A 17144-nucleotide genomic window follows, 5' to 3' on the forward strand; every position below is an offset into this window, starting at 1 on the left:
TCAGCCACAGGTTGCGCCCGTCTCGTTCACGCAGGCCGGGCATCTTGGCTGATCGCAAAGCGGGGAGGACACCCTCTCTGGCGAAGCGACAGAAAGAGAAATCGATTAACTTAACATCCAGTAGTATACGTTCTTTCTCGACGTCCGCGGCTCGTGCGTTACGATTTCGATCGCTTTCCGACTAGACTTTCGTGCTAACGTATTGTACGATAGTCGCTCGATATATGCACGTACGTACAGTACATAGGAATGAGACCGGGAATCTTCGTCACGGTTTTATGTTCCTTGCCAGTTTGAATTTTAAATAATTCCGATTCGATCGATCGAGTGGAGATTCTGAAAATATACGTGAAAGTATTTGAACACTTGGCATAGAAAAGTTTGGGTCATGACGAATAGGATGCAGATCTGCTGCTCTCTTGTTCACCAGTTTCGAAACCAGTGAATTTCTTATTTTGTGCAATCGTAAAAGGAATTGTTGAATAATTTCGAGTGGTTGGATTACATCCGTTGGGCAATTTACACATCGGGTTGAATATCGTTTTTATCGAACAAAGTCAATGCGTAATGTTGGGAAGAAATTTGAACGGAATGTAGAAATGCGAATTTGAAATTGTCTAAATAGCGAGAGAGAAAGAAAGAAAGAAAGAAAGAAAGGAAGGAAGGAAGGAACATATAGAGGGTGTCTCAGGTAAATGGGATCACTTAAATATCTGCCTTATTTACAATTGTGGAAAGAATTTTTTCTTAAGATGATTTTTCCACGAGATTTCATTTATATTTTTAAATCGAATTCTATATATCTTTATCCATCAATCGATAGGTTTCTTTAATACACTATATGAAAGTATTAAGCAGCAGTTCTCGTGTAATAATAACAAAGGCAAATAATTTTTATGAATCGTTTTAGACTACCTATTTGCTATATGTGATTAAATCTTTTTAAAATATAAATATAGTCTTGAAATAGAAATGTAATTTTTGTTATTTCCATTTTTCTTATTGTTTATCAACTTTCTAAACAGCCATGATTAATAACATTTTGAACTGACGTGCACGATAATTAAAAAGCTAATTAATCGATTAATCATTCTCAGACAAAGTACGCTTTGTTACAAACTTCTCCAGAGATTGAACCTCAAATTTCTAGTTGATTATTTGTTTATAATATTCTTTTAAATAATATAAATTCAATTCATTTGCCAGAAAAAGTAAATTATTCTTCTAAAAGTTAAAACTTTTCAATTTTTCATGCTTTCACTTCGAATCGTTTCGTTTTTCGTTCAATCTCAGCGTAAACTGTCTAACTTTAAGAAAATTTCGCAACTTTTGCATTCTAATGACTGTGACAAATGCTATGCTGCACGCAAACAATGAATTACTGAACTGAATTACGTTTGTGCTTCAAAATTATCTATTTATATTACAATAAGACCTAGTTCCATACAACCATTAGTTAATCTAAAATAAATTTATAAAAATCACTTGCTTTTATTGTTGTTACACGAAAATCTGCTCTTAAACTATTTATGTTTGAAAATGTTTAGTGTAAAAAATATTTTAACATTAATTTTGTGGAATTTGGCCTATGAGAGACAAAGAAAGACGCAAAGTTATACTCTGGTGTACTTCATATACAACATTTGATGAGATCAAAATTGAAATATCTTTTAAACTATGCATTTTTCGATATAAGTACCCTAATACTCTTGTGCAGAGAATAAAAAATCTCATCCACTGCTGTAAAAAAAATATATATGCGCCTTAGAAAAGATCGATGACCTTGAAATGTCATTAAAAAATGATCTTGAGAAAATATTCTTTCCACCGTTATATATGACCCTTAAAACAGTTTAACTTTGTTCCGAGAAAATATTTCGTACAATTATAAATAAGGCAGTTATTTAAGTGATCTCATTTAGCTGATGATAAGATACCCGGTACAATGACAAATCTAAGGTATCTGCGTGCAACGATAGATGGTATTTTCCCTGGCTTCAAAATGCAAGCACATTACAAATAAAGCGAGTTCGAAAATTAATGAAATTTTAATCTTCTTTTTGTAAGAGAACGGTTGAGTTGCAATACATGGTTTCTTTGAGACCTTTCGTCCTCATGGACAACAGAGTACGATGCAATAAAAGAAATTCGACCTTGAATTTCAAGGACAAGATGATTAGAGTCACGCGGTCGCGACACGTAATTTCCTCGAACACCGCACTGTTTCGTCAGATTAATAGAAAAAACGACTTTTTATTAATATTTCATTAAAAGATACTTGTACAAATTTGCAAGACAGTAATAACATAAATGACCAATTTCACATGTAACAAATGTTTATATTCTATTGTAATATTTTTTTTAATTTGTTTTGCATATAATTTTATATAATTCTATATAGCAATAAAAGTAATATGGGAAGCTGAGAAATATAATAATATAAGTTAGGCCATTGATATTTTTCATATATTATTGTTATAAAGCATTCTCTCTCTCTCTCTCTCTCTCTCTCTCGCACATTCACGCACTTAATATATTTTTTAAAATTATAAATACATTTCGTAACATTTACTATTTTTGATCAATTAATTTAACTTGTTATTTTTTATAATTAAAATACATTATCAAACTCGAATGCAAAATTCAAGACAAACCATTATGAGTTTTAGCTTACTATACAACAATGTACTTATATGGCACATTATCAAAATTGTTATCAAGAGCGTAATATTTTGATTAAGTTTAAGCTTTTTCTTACGAGAAACTATTGTTCGTTTCCATACGAAATACGAATATTTCGACATTTTTATTACAGCCAAAGTATTATTCTTACTAGTCAGAAGTAAAAATTAATTTCTTAATATAATAATGTATAATTCAGTCTTACCTGAACGTTATTGAAATGTCAATCTACTCTTTGAATTATTTCTTCATAATTGCGCCACGATTAGGCCATTATTATATGCCTATTGACAATTACGCTCATTATCCAAACGCATTTAAAGAACGACTCTAAGTTGTACCATTCCGCAAATGCTTGGTTGAAAATGCCTGCCAATCATCGATCAAACTGTTCTATCTTTTATTTCAGGAAGCATTTTCATCGATTAGTGAACATGCAAAGTAACAAGTAAATGAACATTTCAGGCGATAAATAGAACATAAATACACAACTTATTTGCTAACTTATGTAATTACAGATGTAATATACAAGATATGAGAAAATATTTATTTTTGGACATAAAAAAAGCATTCGACGAAGTCTGGTACGAAAGTTTACTGCAATTTACCAATTATTAAAATCTTACCTAAATAACCAAACATTCTACGTAAAAATAAATGATTCGTACTGAGATTTACAAGCAACAAGCGCTGCAGTACTATAAGGAAGTCTGTTACGTATAATACTTTACACTTTAGACACAGCAGACGTTCTAGCAACACCAAACACTACCAACATGTATATGGCAATGAGTGGAAATCCACAAGAAGCAGTTGAGATCTTACAAACCTACATAAGTTCACTGAAGAATGGTTGCTAGAGCAGAGAATAATAGTCAATTATAATAAGTGTAATTACATTGTTTTCACTTTTCGTAGACACTCTAAAGATCATGCTTCACATCAATGAATACCGCAAACAAAAGTGATCAAATATCTGGAATTCCATTTACACTGGAAACTAACTTGGAAACAGCATGTACATAGAAAGATGCAACAAGAATTAGGAGGAAAGACGCGTCGTGGTTAACCAACCGTCGTTCGAAACTTAGCATAGTAAACAAACTACTAATCTACAGAGTATTATCTAGGGTATTTCTATATAGGGTATCTATAGAGAGATAATAAAACGAATATGGACGTACGGCATCCAATTATGGGATATAGTGGCTAAAAGCCGCCAAAGCATTGCCAAAGTGGAAGCTATACAATCATACTTCGTAGCATAGTAGACGCACTTTGTTACATACTAAATGAAGAACTACGCGAAGATCTTCAAATGTCCGCTATAAAGGAGAAAATTCAGTGAATATCCGACAGACATAAAACAACACCAATGAACCACCCAAACGCGCTAGCCAAATAAACTGTATACTGACAGTGTCGTTTAAAGGTTGAAAAAGAAACGACCGCAGCATCTAGAGTGACGCAAGATCAAATATTGAAACATTCTTGTATAGTGCTAATCCAATGAGATTAAAGTGTAGGAATCTACTGGGAGTTATTAAAAAAAAAGAAAAAATATGCAGCGCAAAGCACGTATTTAATTACAATTGAGAGTAACTTATAGTTATTTGCATTATTTAAATATTATAATATCGACATCTGTGAATATTGGTATTAATGCAAATAATTATATACTTATTATTCAAAGTTGTTGAATATAAATTATTTACTTCTACAAGAATGTTTCGATTAAATTTCTAATGTTACGAAGTATAATGCATCGACGTATTTTTTTTCAGTATTCACTTCGTGTGTTGTATTACACAACATACATTCATTTTTCATTCATTGTTGTAAGTTTATCGCACTATTTATCGATGACAAGACGACAAGGTCTTTAGGTGTCGTCGTAAAACAAAGCGACAGAACTCAAGTTATTTGAAGTTATTATTACTTTAGAGATCGTTTTGAAATTTACTTTATTATTTTGAATTCTATCTTTAAAAAACACGTCGTATTTAATACCTTTAGAATACTGATAAAATATATTTGCTACTTAAAGTAGTGAACTACCTTTCCTAGAACATGTAATTATCATAATACAATATTTTTATAAGTATGGAAAATTCTTAAATAAAGTTTTAGTTTTAGCAAATTTATTTACAAGTAAATAAGATGGACCACTTCAACAGAAGTTACATTATTCTATTAAATCAAATGGTAATTATTCGGAATAGAGGCTACTGCGTCGATTTCAATGACCTTGAAATATGTTGTAAAAGATAATATTCTGAGCAGGTATGTTTTGTTTAAGCGGTAATGCACAAATATCTGAGAAAATACAATGATACGAAAAGATGTTTCAGACAAAAGTGGTATGGTATAGCGAGGTACATGCTGAACTTTTATCTACTTGACCTTGAGATGATCGTGAAACAGCCTGTAAAGGCGACATTAAAATTTTTATATGAATACCTCCATTTTTTATTATATATTTTTGTAGCTGACACTCAGATCTCATCAAAACACTATAAACTCTTATCTTCTGTGTCATCCACTATGAAAATATGAATTTTAAAATTCAATGTGCCGTCGGCATTAGCGTTACACGATGTACACCGCAGAGACATATAAAAATCATTTTCATAAATGCTGTACTGTCCAAATACAAGATCGGAATTTTCTAATATGTCCAAAACAGTCAATCATTTCTGAGCAGTCACTTTTAGCTGATATCTTGTATTATTCTCTTGAATTTGAGAGTTTATATCATGATAGCAAATGGTGCGGAAGAGACAAGATTGTAATGTTCTGAAAACGTCCCTATGTCACCTATACGAATATGTGATAAAAATGGAAATTCCCATTTAAAAATTGTAATGTCACTATCATAACAACTGCCAAAATTACCGCAAGGTCAAGTACACGAGAGTATAATATATCTTCCTCCATGTCAGGCAATTGTTGTCTGAAACATTTTTTCGTACCATTGATGTTTTTCAAAATATTTGTGTGGTTTGAGATAAAGTGGACATATTGTATATACTAAATCATTATTAAAAATAAAATTAATTTTTTTACTATTTTTAAAGGAAATATTCTTCAATCTGCCATATTAAACTCCGAATCTTCATCCATAATTTTTGATACACGGACCGTTTATTTTGAAAGTGACATAATTGAAGATTTTCCTTTGTTTTCAGATATTGAAGTGTTCGCGTTCCCACCGATTGAAAAATCCTAATAGGATCTTCTTAGTTTGTTCACGTCTGTACGCGTTTAAATAGATGTAAATACATTATACAAATAGGTCTTTGAGAATTAACTAAATGTCCTTCATATATGTTATTATTTACTAATTATCTACGGAGACAAAGAATTAGAGGAAACACTAATCGTCTCTACTTGAAAATTCCACAGGGCGGTTTTCGATATGTTATTATGGATTTCAATGAATAAGCAGGTTTAATATTTAATCTACGATTTGAGGGTCGCCGTGCACTCCGCTGCTCGAGCTAACCTACTTTCGTTCGTGTAAGAAGGTTTGCTCGCGCACAGGGATATTTCGGTTGATTTTTAATTGTCAGTGACTAAAAAACAAAGTCAGAAACGCAATATTTCTTATTCTTGATTTTCATCTTATTTTAGCCTCAAGAATCATCTCTCAAATTTTGTTACATCTGTAGCCGAAGACGTTCTATATACAAGGTGTCCCTCGTAATGGGATTCATTTTGCATACGTTCTTACCATTTGCGGCCATGTAGCAAGAAATGTTTTTAACCGTATTTTAATAGCGTTGAGTGTACTATGTACAGATGACGATAAAAGAATTCCGATTGCCGTAAATTAGTTTTCACATTATGTGCAATAATATTTCGTTGCTATCCGTCCGGATTTTTCCGGATTTTTCCGGATTTGTTCTAGTTTTTATGAATATTCCTCACTCGCTGACCAAACGGTCAGCCTTCATCGATCATCCGTATTATCATGCTATACGTGCGTTGCGTGCAGTGATCTGTCATGCGTCAGACGCATCTATACTAATATACCGGGTAGCAATGCATTTGTTTTTTCTAGGAACGGTTTTTAAGTATTGTGTTTGTATCAGATGCATTAGGTGCAATCTACATGCAAACACACCGCTATCCGCCTACAATTTATAATTTACAGAAATTTGCATCGTGGATATCTAACCTAAAAAAGCATGTAGCTAGAGTTTTTAGATTTCAGGCGGAGAAGTCCGGGATTTTAATGCTCTTCATCCCAGATTACTAATTTTATGAATGGCAAACTTATTTAATAGTGATATCAGTTCGATCAGCTTTTGATTGCTTTGTCATTTTCAAGATATGTTATTATAACTTCGATTAAGATATTTTATATTTTACTTGATTATTTTACGTAGGACACCCTATAAACACAGGGTGACTGAATATCGCTATTACATCGGGGACTATTTGACAGTCAACAATGACGATTACTATAGTGGAGACAGTTGTATTAGTAATTGTATTTTGTATAGTAGTTGCATTAGTAATTTGTATAGGCGTAATTTAACGTATAGATAAAAGTTATTTTAAACGATTACTTGCTTGTTATTAATTCTACGACTGCGATGTAACGAAATTTCATATCGCGATAGTATGGATAATTTTAATAACGTCGCGATTTGAAACACCAAATTAAACGATTATCGTGTTAATTTATAAAAAAAACTAGGTGAAAAGAAAAATTACTGGTACGTGTAAGTCAGTAAGTATAACGATTGATCGATAAGTTATCTATAATTTGATAAAGAAGCCGAGCGGAAATTTGATGCTTAGCGACATCATAAGACCATATGCAGTCTTTGTGAAGATACTCGATACTGTATTTTATTCTTGCAAAAATGCATGTAAGTAATAGAACAAAACTTAATCTTTACGTTATAATATGGTAAATTTTCTTTCTTCGTCTGATGGAACTGATTTACGTTAGATGTCATTTCATCTCGGTGAAAATGAAGTTATTTTGTTTGATGAATGGCACGCGATAGATGGACAAGGTATTGGATGGTCCATGGTTGGTATTATTCTTTTGACGTCTATATATGAAGGATTAAAAAGCTATCGGTGAGTGACTTACGATTATTTTTATAATTAAGATATGTGTTACGGGTGGAATTATCGAAATATATTAATTTGCTTCTTTCTTTGTGTGTATATGTGTGTTTAGTGATCATTTGTTCATCAATACAGCACGGTTATGGAAAACGAAAAATAACAGATCTAGGACGTATGTATTTTATCTTTCAGATATTTTTATTTAAAGTCATCGGGATTTTTATTACAATTATGGATACTCGATATCCTTAATTTTTGTCATTTTAGACATACGAGATATAACATTTGTCGTTCGCGTGAATTTATTTAAGTTAAGAGCTAATAAATTTAGAATCAAAGATTGTTATAATAATGATACTGTAAAGTCACTTCGAATAAGTAACTAATATGTAAATAAAATAAATAGTCTCATGGTAAAACGAAAGTTACTTATTTCCTTCAAAAATACGCCTATTTATTGGTAAAAAAATTAATTTAAACGAATTTTATACCAATTAGAGTATCTGAAACATGAATTTATCAAAACTATTTCTCAATATACGAAACATTTTAATTTTGGATTTAGATTATTACTGTGTTCTGTTAAAGTTAGTTCTTATATCTTTTCTCCAATTTACTATTTCTTATAACATCAAAAAAACTGTGTTCCTATTAAATGGAGATAAATATATTATTATTACAATAAATACATTATTATTAAACACCGAGAATACAATTTACTAAATATGTTTTGTTTCAGGTCATTCCTGTTTTCGAAAATACACTTCTTCCAAACAATTATCCACGTTATTCAGTTGATCATAGGATATTGCCTTATGCTAATTTTCATGACGTACAATATTTGGCTTTGCCTCGCTGTGGCGTTAGGTGCAGGTCTTGGTTATTGGCTGTTTGCTTGGGAAAAGTCCAGTGGTGATAATATTGATTGCTGCTTGTAAATCTTAAAACAGTATTTTGTAATGATATAATTAATCCCGTATTATCGTGCTCTTAAAGCACTCATATATAATTAAAATTATAATGTAAATAATTTGTACATCATTTACGATATTGAATTTATGAAAATAGTCCTACATATTTATTTATAAAGCGTCAATTTTGTTTCAGAGGCATTTGAAACAGTAGTTTGACAGAAAATATTTTTTAGATAGAAATAAATGTAACTTTCTGGTATATAATAGTGCTATTATAGCACTAATATATAGACAGAATTATTATGTATGTATTATCGTCAAAGATTTAAATATAAATAGAAAAAAACTATAAACTTATAATTTTTTACATAGATCATGTAAAAAAATAAGCGTGTACATAGAGTGTTAAATTTGCCTGCAATAAACATTTCTCTGTATTCATGTAATAATTATATAATTCGTCATTTATATATGTATAAATAATAACTTTCTGATAAATTTTTGTACAGTAATCATAATTGACTAATTAACTGATGTTGTACAGTATATACTATAATCAACTGGACACGATCGTTATCTAATCAGGAGTCACTATTTATTGTACAACATTATCAGTATTTCGATCATTCAGTGTATCGTCGGTGCAGGAGAGCTACCACAGGTTAAATATAAAATATTTCTTGTAGTACAAAAATAGTAACAAAGATAAGTTTAAGATGAACGCTTATAGTCACAGCCGAGAAACAATGTGCGGCACAAGCACAAGAATTGTATTTAAAAAAGAGTTCAAGACAGTTAATGATATAATACTCGGATGGGATACATTTAACAGTATAACGTTAGTTCTCTTCGTGGTACTCTTTTGTGTTTGGTGTATAATGTTCTTTATAATGTATGATTCAAATGCTATGAGTCATGGAGATCATTCAGCTCACCAACACTAGGAGCATTAACTCGAGATACACCGTTTTTAACAATACGTAAGTGTTACTACTTATACTATTGAACAAAAAGATAAATTCAATAGACAAATAAATTATCTAGTGCACTCTGATGATAACTAATAGTTATTAGTGCTCTAGTGTTGGAATTATCTATTAGCTATCACAAATATATAAATATAACAACAAACAATAGTATCAATTCATTCTGTAGAATCATTTATTTCTATCATAATTCTTATATACTTTTATATCAGGTCTTAGATATTAGGTTTTAGATATTAGGAACGATTCTTATTCTATTTTTATTCTTTCATATTTTTCTTAGAGAACAGAGAACAATATATTGCCATATTATGAATATTATGTTTCTGTTTTAGGTAATAATGAATTTACTTGTACTATCCGAGAAGAAAATGATAAGCCTCCAGGCCCGAAGTTTACCTACATCGTATTTTCAACTGAAAAACGAATTTTTGATACTTGCGAAGAATTTCGGAAAAAGAGCTCTAAACGACTCTGTAGCAAATGTATACGACCATTCAGGTTTTCTAATTTATTCCATAATAAATGCAATATTTTATATACAATTCTTTTTAAGTTCCTTCATTACGATATTTCCAACAGTAATTAATAAATAAAATTAGAAATACGTATTCCAATATGGACAATTCTAAGAAATATTATTCTGTACAGTTCGAACTGAAAATTCCACGTCCGGTGAGCAATCGTCTGATAAACAATTTATATCACTGTAACAAGCATATCAGAAAGTGTCAGAGATTAAACGATATCCTCGTTAAGAATGGTAACGAGGCGTCGTAATCGTTTGTTCGTTTGCCTATGCTTGAACGAAAACCATTATACCAAAACAGAAGTTTCTTTCTTAAAAACAGAAGAAAGAAAAAGACATTACAAATTGTTCACATATGTCCTTCCCATTTATTTTCATTCCTGTTGGCATCTGGCGGCATCTAGATACGGTTCACACAGGTAGTACGAACCATCAAGTCATTATACTTGACACGACGAGTCTCGCACAATTGCACGCTGCGTTTTATTCACCCTTTCGTGAAAAGAGAGACAGAGTAAGGGTGAAGTACTCTTCGTCATGACATCTGTCACGAGAATGATACAGAAACGTTAGATGGTACAGTAGGCGTAATAAAAATTTGCTGAAACTATTATCTACTCATGCAAATCATTTGCTTTGTTTAATGGTAACCGGATAGTTTCTGTTACAGTGATGGAATTTATTACGTAATTTGAGATAAATTTACGCGTTAAATATATTTCAATAATTCACATATTTAAAGTCAATGCCTTTATATTATAACTCGTCTGGACAACGCGGATGTTTATGCAAATTTATTGAAACGAATGGAATTTAAACAGAGTTTTATTTGTAAATTAAATATTGTAACAAATATCTTGTATATTTTTGTCTTACTCTATAGAATCCATGTACATCTTTAAACTTGAAGTTTAAAAGAAAATATGAATATTTAATTGAAAAAGGTTGAATATCACAACAATATTATACATATACTTAGCTAGATACAAAGTGTAACACTCTACACATATGCATTGCTTCGAAAATAACTTACATTTCGGACATCAAAATTTAGTATTAGAATCCAGGTTTTTCTTGTAACAGTATAACACAAGAACAATTTTGTTAGATCGGTCTATATCCACCAGAAAATCTTCCTTTTTTAATTTACGATATCTAGTAACATTATTGTTAAATTGGTCGTAGAATAATAGTACTCGAAGTCGACAATAAAGGAACATCGCCAAGAACATTTTCGTCGTTCGATCGCTGGTAAATACCATATCGGAGTCTCATTGTTTTCAAGATAATGTCACGTGCTTATTTCGGTTCTTCTGTCGCCGTTCTAGGGCAGAGTCGACGAGAGATCAACAGTTATCGCGCACCCCCTTTCGTTTCAGCGCTATTCATCCGCTTTCTTCCTGAGACACACCCTCCCAACTTCACCACATCCACCTGCCTTGGGCGGCCTTTGTGCATTAAGCCTTTTGAACCTGATAATCCATAGAGATTGCAGCTCAACGGTTCATGGTCTTTCGCCTTTTTTATTTTCTTTTCTTTTTTTATGTCACAACTTCCTCTTCGCCTTCTTCACCCCTCCCCTTCCTCTGAAACATCGCAATTTACAATATAAGGATATTCATCGTACGAAAACAGAATTGATTCGTGCAAAGCTACGATTCATGTATATGTATATGATCCTGTCCAAGTTCGTGAAACTTGCCAGCGAGTCGCGTTTTAACAGCTAAGCATGACTGACAGCCTGTGTATCCACATAATTAATTCTGAATCACGTACAGACCCCATGTAGATCACTTAGCGCAGTTAAACCATACATGTTCATTGTAACGTCCAAATCATTTTCAATTTATCATTTCTATACTGTATACAGCATGTTCGATAAATAACTGACTAAAAATTTGATAGTGTGAAGATAAAACATATAAAACTTGATAAGAAAACGCTTCATTCAAAAATAAGGGTATGTGCTAATGCTATTTGTACGATCACTATTATATGATCAGTTTTAAGTTTTCGTAGCCATTCTGTATGTGAGCATTAATATATCGGCAAACTCGTTATTTTTCAAATCGCCTATTTTGACATAGTACTCAAGCAACACGATAGTCTCATTCTTTATTATTCCGCCAGGAAATAAATTATCATAACGTTCGGTTAATTTCTTTTTACTCGGGTTCCTATTTGTTTGTAAAGAGCACGTGTTTCCTTTCACGATCATACTTTGTATTCTTTTTAATGACGAGGAGGTATCAAGACAGTTGAATGTCTCCTGTAGGGTGTATATGGCGGAACGACCATGATATATTGTTTCTATTCTAAGTTAATATAATAGGGCCGCATTGAGATAATGAGTTACGCTCAGAAAGATTAATTCTAAGGTGTGGACTGGCTTTTGTCATTTTCTGCGTTATAATTGTAGGTTCTACAACGAGGTGGTTGAGTTTAATTTAAGATTAGGTTTCAACATAGCTATTGTCTTTTAAAATATTTTAAATACGAATATATCTTATAATACATGACGATATTACTAGATTCGTCGATATTACAAACCATCTGGAATTTAATTATTATAATAACGCTATCAGCTTCAAACAGAATCAAAATGTATGATAGTAATAATAACGATCAGTATACTTTTAAAATTACTTGTTAGTCAAATATGCAAACTTGATGTTTATAAGAAGAAAAGTATCAACACATAATATAATTATCGTTATTAAAACTAGGAGCTGTATGCGCGTAATATATTACCGATCATCCCATGAGATGGTAGAACCATGGGAATACTCCCCCATGCAGGTGGCAGAGCTACAAGTAGGAGAGACAGCAACTGGTCGATATTGGCGTGTTACCATATTACAAATCCAGTTGATGTTGGAATTCGACAAAAATCTTTGTTGACCAGAATAATATTAAAATTGAAGAATTAAAGTCGAAAAATATAAAGATCCTTCGACATACAAAAACCATTTAACTTTAAAGAAACTTTTTAACAAACAAATGAAATCCAACTTTAAATTCGAAACATTGTTCGTTACAATAAGCAAATATAATTCGCTTAAATATCTATAGCATCATCAATCATCGTTAAAACGTTGAAGATGTATTATAAGCAGATATAAGATGCATTGGAAGAGCAATAACAAGTTGGCGAGTAAGTACACGCTTCGTTAGAGAGAGTCGATCTAAAGTGCATTAACGGGTATCTCGGATTGTCGCGGAATCTTAAACCTTTGTTTGCACATCGATCAAAGTAAAGCTTTCGCATCCGATGGGTGACTCGCGAGAGAAAGGGAAGGTGACCTGATGGATCGAATAATCGGAGGAGAGTCATCCCCAACCATCCAGACGCCGTAGCGCGGTGTGAGTAAATGTACGCGTGTGCGGCCGGTCGATACTGACGTCGGCTGCTAGTAAGCTGTGCATTCTCCTTTTACGCACCCTGAAACGTCGCATTTCCTCTCTGTTGCAACCCTCTGCCCTCGTACCGCCCCTAATAATGTTGTATAACCATGCAAGTAACTTGTACGCTTAATCGACAGCGCGTAGCTTATCGTTAACGTAATCGGACAAATAACAAGCTACTCTGCTAATCAGATTGCGACGACGCACAGTGGTGGTACACAGACAAAAATCGAAATAATCATTGTTTGATTTTCGTCTTATTATTCGATGATATTATCAGTTTGTAATTAAGTAATATAAATGTAAACAGTAAGTCCTCCTCAGAATCGATAAAGGATTAGTAAAAATCGTTTCTACATCACAATCCAATCACTTGAGAGTTGGCTTACGCATTCGTTATACATTCTTCTTTGTTAATTCTTATTCGATAACGTTTGTTACACTTTGAATATGGAGATATTGGGCAAAGATACGCATAATTTTAATTTTCAATCTAAAAATTTCTCTTTTTCTTTAAAGAATTATTACAAAAGAAAAAAGAAACGGAACCATCCTCTAATTGTGATTGTTCTGCCTCAAGAAGATATTGTACTGCATTGCTATATAATTCTTTTCTGCGACGAACTACTACACTGGATGTTATTTATTTATTTATTTTGTGAAATCTTATTTGAAAGACTTATTTGAAGAGTGGATTTATGACCACGCTTATTCCAAGGAAATTTTGGAAGTTATACAAAAATTCTGTTCGCTGCTAAATGCCAGTACAATATCTGACAAGTTGAAAGGGAGGTATAAGTGACATTTACGAGAAAAACGTACGTTTGACAAAGAAATAGATATTCAAGATATTTAAACTGAGCCAGAGAGTAGGGAATAGGATAAATTCCATTTATGAGTTAAATTTTTAGTAGAATTACATACATTATTAGCTGAAGATACTAGAACACCTGTGGAACCTCTTACATGATGGTTTACTAATCAATAATATTCGTGAATTAACAAGTTGCGAAATGTAGGATGCAGAGCCTCTTTTTATAATTTTTCCAATTTACATTATACAAGGTATGACTCGTAATTTACAAAATTTATTTTATTCGTTTTGTCACCAAACCTGTTACTGTTATAGAAAAGAATTTGTTATACCTAACATATGTATGTATGTACATATATCTTTACTAGTTTACTAAGAATTTATATGTGCATCCTAAGACAGACTTGATGAATCTACGTAAAATTACACTTATTTACATTAAAAAAGAAGCTTTTTAAGTATATCTAACAATAAATGATATCGGCAATGGATAAAGAGATTCCTACAAAAGTTACACTGAAATATTAGTTCAATTATCTTTCTGTAAAATGAAGGCAATTTTACTACTAAAATAAACAAATACAGTAAATAAACAATTACAAATACAGTAAGAAAATATTTCATCTTATATCTAGAATTTTACAGTAAGTTGCAGTAAGCTTTCAAATAATATATCTTGCTATAAATAAGATATCATTAATTACATTATTTATTGAGTACATTATCATTCATTATGCTTAGCAATTTATGCATTTACTTTAATAGATTTAACTTATATATTATTCTAGATTTAGAATTCGGAGAATATCCAAATTAAGTGGAAAATGTATAGTTGCTTAATTAAATTTTAATCTTAGTCAGAAATCTGGTCACTGAAAGGATATACACAGCTGGCTGGTAGGTGGACGAATTTCCGTTCTCCGGTTTATTGCAGTTTGGAAATTTCCGGGAAGATTGTAGTACATATCGACCAATGGTAATTACATTGCCGCCAAGACGACCAAAAAAGGAGTCGATGCGACCAGCTATATCCGTTTCCAAACAGAAAGTACTTGGCCACTATCCAAATTGACATCTACCTACATGTTGCTTCTTGTCAAGCGTTTTGTTAGCTTCAAATATTATAATAACTTACAAGACTCGTATATTTCTTTCGAGAGTATAATAAATTCGTTAAATCTCACGATAGAAACCTTCGTTTCAGTGGTAAAGCATTTTACGCGTGCTATTATCATACATGTACGTTTATTTATTTATAGAATCATATTTTACGTGACTCACCTTTTTATCTAGTTTTAACGTTTTCTGTCTTATTCTAATCAGTAACTTTTGCATACTTATCTGTTCATATATTCCTGACATAAAGGTCTCTGTAATTATGGTATCCTTCATGAGTAAGTAAAAATTGTCAATATTTTAATTGTAATATACAATTGTAAATGCAACTGCGATCTTCATTATATATGTAATATACATTGAGGCATATTATAGACTAATATTATTATCTTAAGATATATCACGAATTGCATTTACTGATTATCCGCAAAGTTAAGTATTTCCTGGATAATTTGCAATACAACATTATTGACTTTGTATTGCGAAATGCATGGTATTATTCCAGTTCGAGCTTACAATCTGCGACGGTAGTTGGCAGCACATGTTTTATATGTGCATCCCATTTGCAGGATACTATTAATACAAATTTATGTATTTTGAGCTCGTCAATATTTTGAAATTAAACGAACTACATATATTGAATTTCAATTACATATCGTTGCTGTTTTTATCTTCCATTTTCTGGCACTCTCCCTCTTTCTGTAGGAGTTCCTCTAAAATAAATCTGACTCAATATTTAAAAGCATGTGCAAAGCAAGAAAATAAGAGTGGTAAAGGGTAAAAATATAATACGATTACTCATGTAACGTTTCCCTTGTGCTTTGATTAAATATAGTTCGTCCACACTAAAAACATGCTAATAAATTCGTAGGAGTAGCATTTGCGTGTTCCGCATATAAAATTCATTTAAATAAGTATTATTTCTTTCAGGCCGAAGCTGTTTCGCATCAATATCGAACAACGTTAAGCACAGGTGTCAGAAACTCGTTTATTAGGCTTAATTGTATTGTATTAATCACTTCTTTTAGAGATCATATATCATTAAATTAAGTATATTTTATGTTATTGACCTCTTACTTATCTTATACTTATCATATTGTGCTAAAAATCTCAGACGGTTAATTTTCCATAAGAAGGTATTAAGCCCTAGCTATCTTAAATTTGTATACAGTTAGATTATCTACAGTAAGAAAGATAAGTAGTAAGGCATTGAACATTCAAAGTCACCTTGATATTTCGTAAAATGGGTTACTCGAGAAACCGTTTTAGCGTCATGTGTACCCTTCAATATATCATGCAATTTATATATGTAAAACACTTTTCTCAAGAACACATAAATTAGACACATAAATATCAACACAAGAAACACACATAGTTCAGAAATATACCTTTTATCTATGATATAATTACAAACCATTTACATATATCGATAACGTAAATGGTTTCGTGAATTATTTTTAAGTTTGATATTTTCTTACTATGTATCTAAATATATTTTATCGTGACTGATAATAAAATTGTTTGCAATTAGTGTCAAGAAATATTGAAAATAATAAGAGAATTCAAGCATTCCAACGCACGTTGTTAATACCATATATATTTGTGGAACC

At 31.6% G+C, this 17144-nt stretch overlaps 1 protein-coding gene across 1 annotated transcript; it reads left to right on the forward strand.

The window, feature by feature from the left end:
* Positions 1–100: 100 nt before the first annotated feature.
* On the forward strand, positions 101–10215 carry LOC126869481 (high affinity copper uptake protein 1-like). Its single transcript, XM_050626086.1, has 5 exons — positions 101–7562; positions 7646–7779; positions 7883–7942; positions 8510–9664; positions 10006–10215. The coding sequence occupies exons 1-4, from the start codon at positions 7557–7559 to the stop codon at positions 8706–8708; spliced, it is 399 nt and encodes a 132-aa protein (XP_050482043.1). The 5' UTR covers positions 101–7556; the 3' UTR covers positions 8709–9664; positions 10006–10215.
* The last annotated feature ends 6929 nt before the right edge of the window (positions 10216–17144 follow it).

Source organism: Bombus huntii, chromosome 9, assembly GCF_024542735.1.
Source record: "Bombus huntii isolate Logan2020A chromosome 9, iyBomHunt1.1, whole genome shotgun sequence".
Taxonomy (NCBI): domain Eukaryota; kingdom Metazoa; phylum Arthropoda; class Insecta; order Hymenoptera; family Apidae; genus Bombus; species Bombus huntii.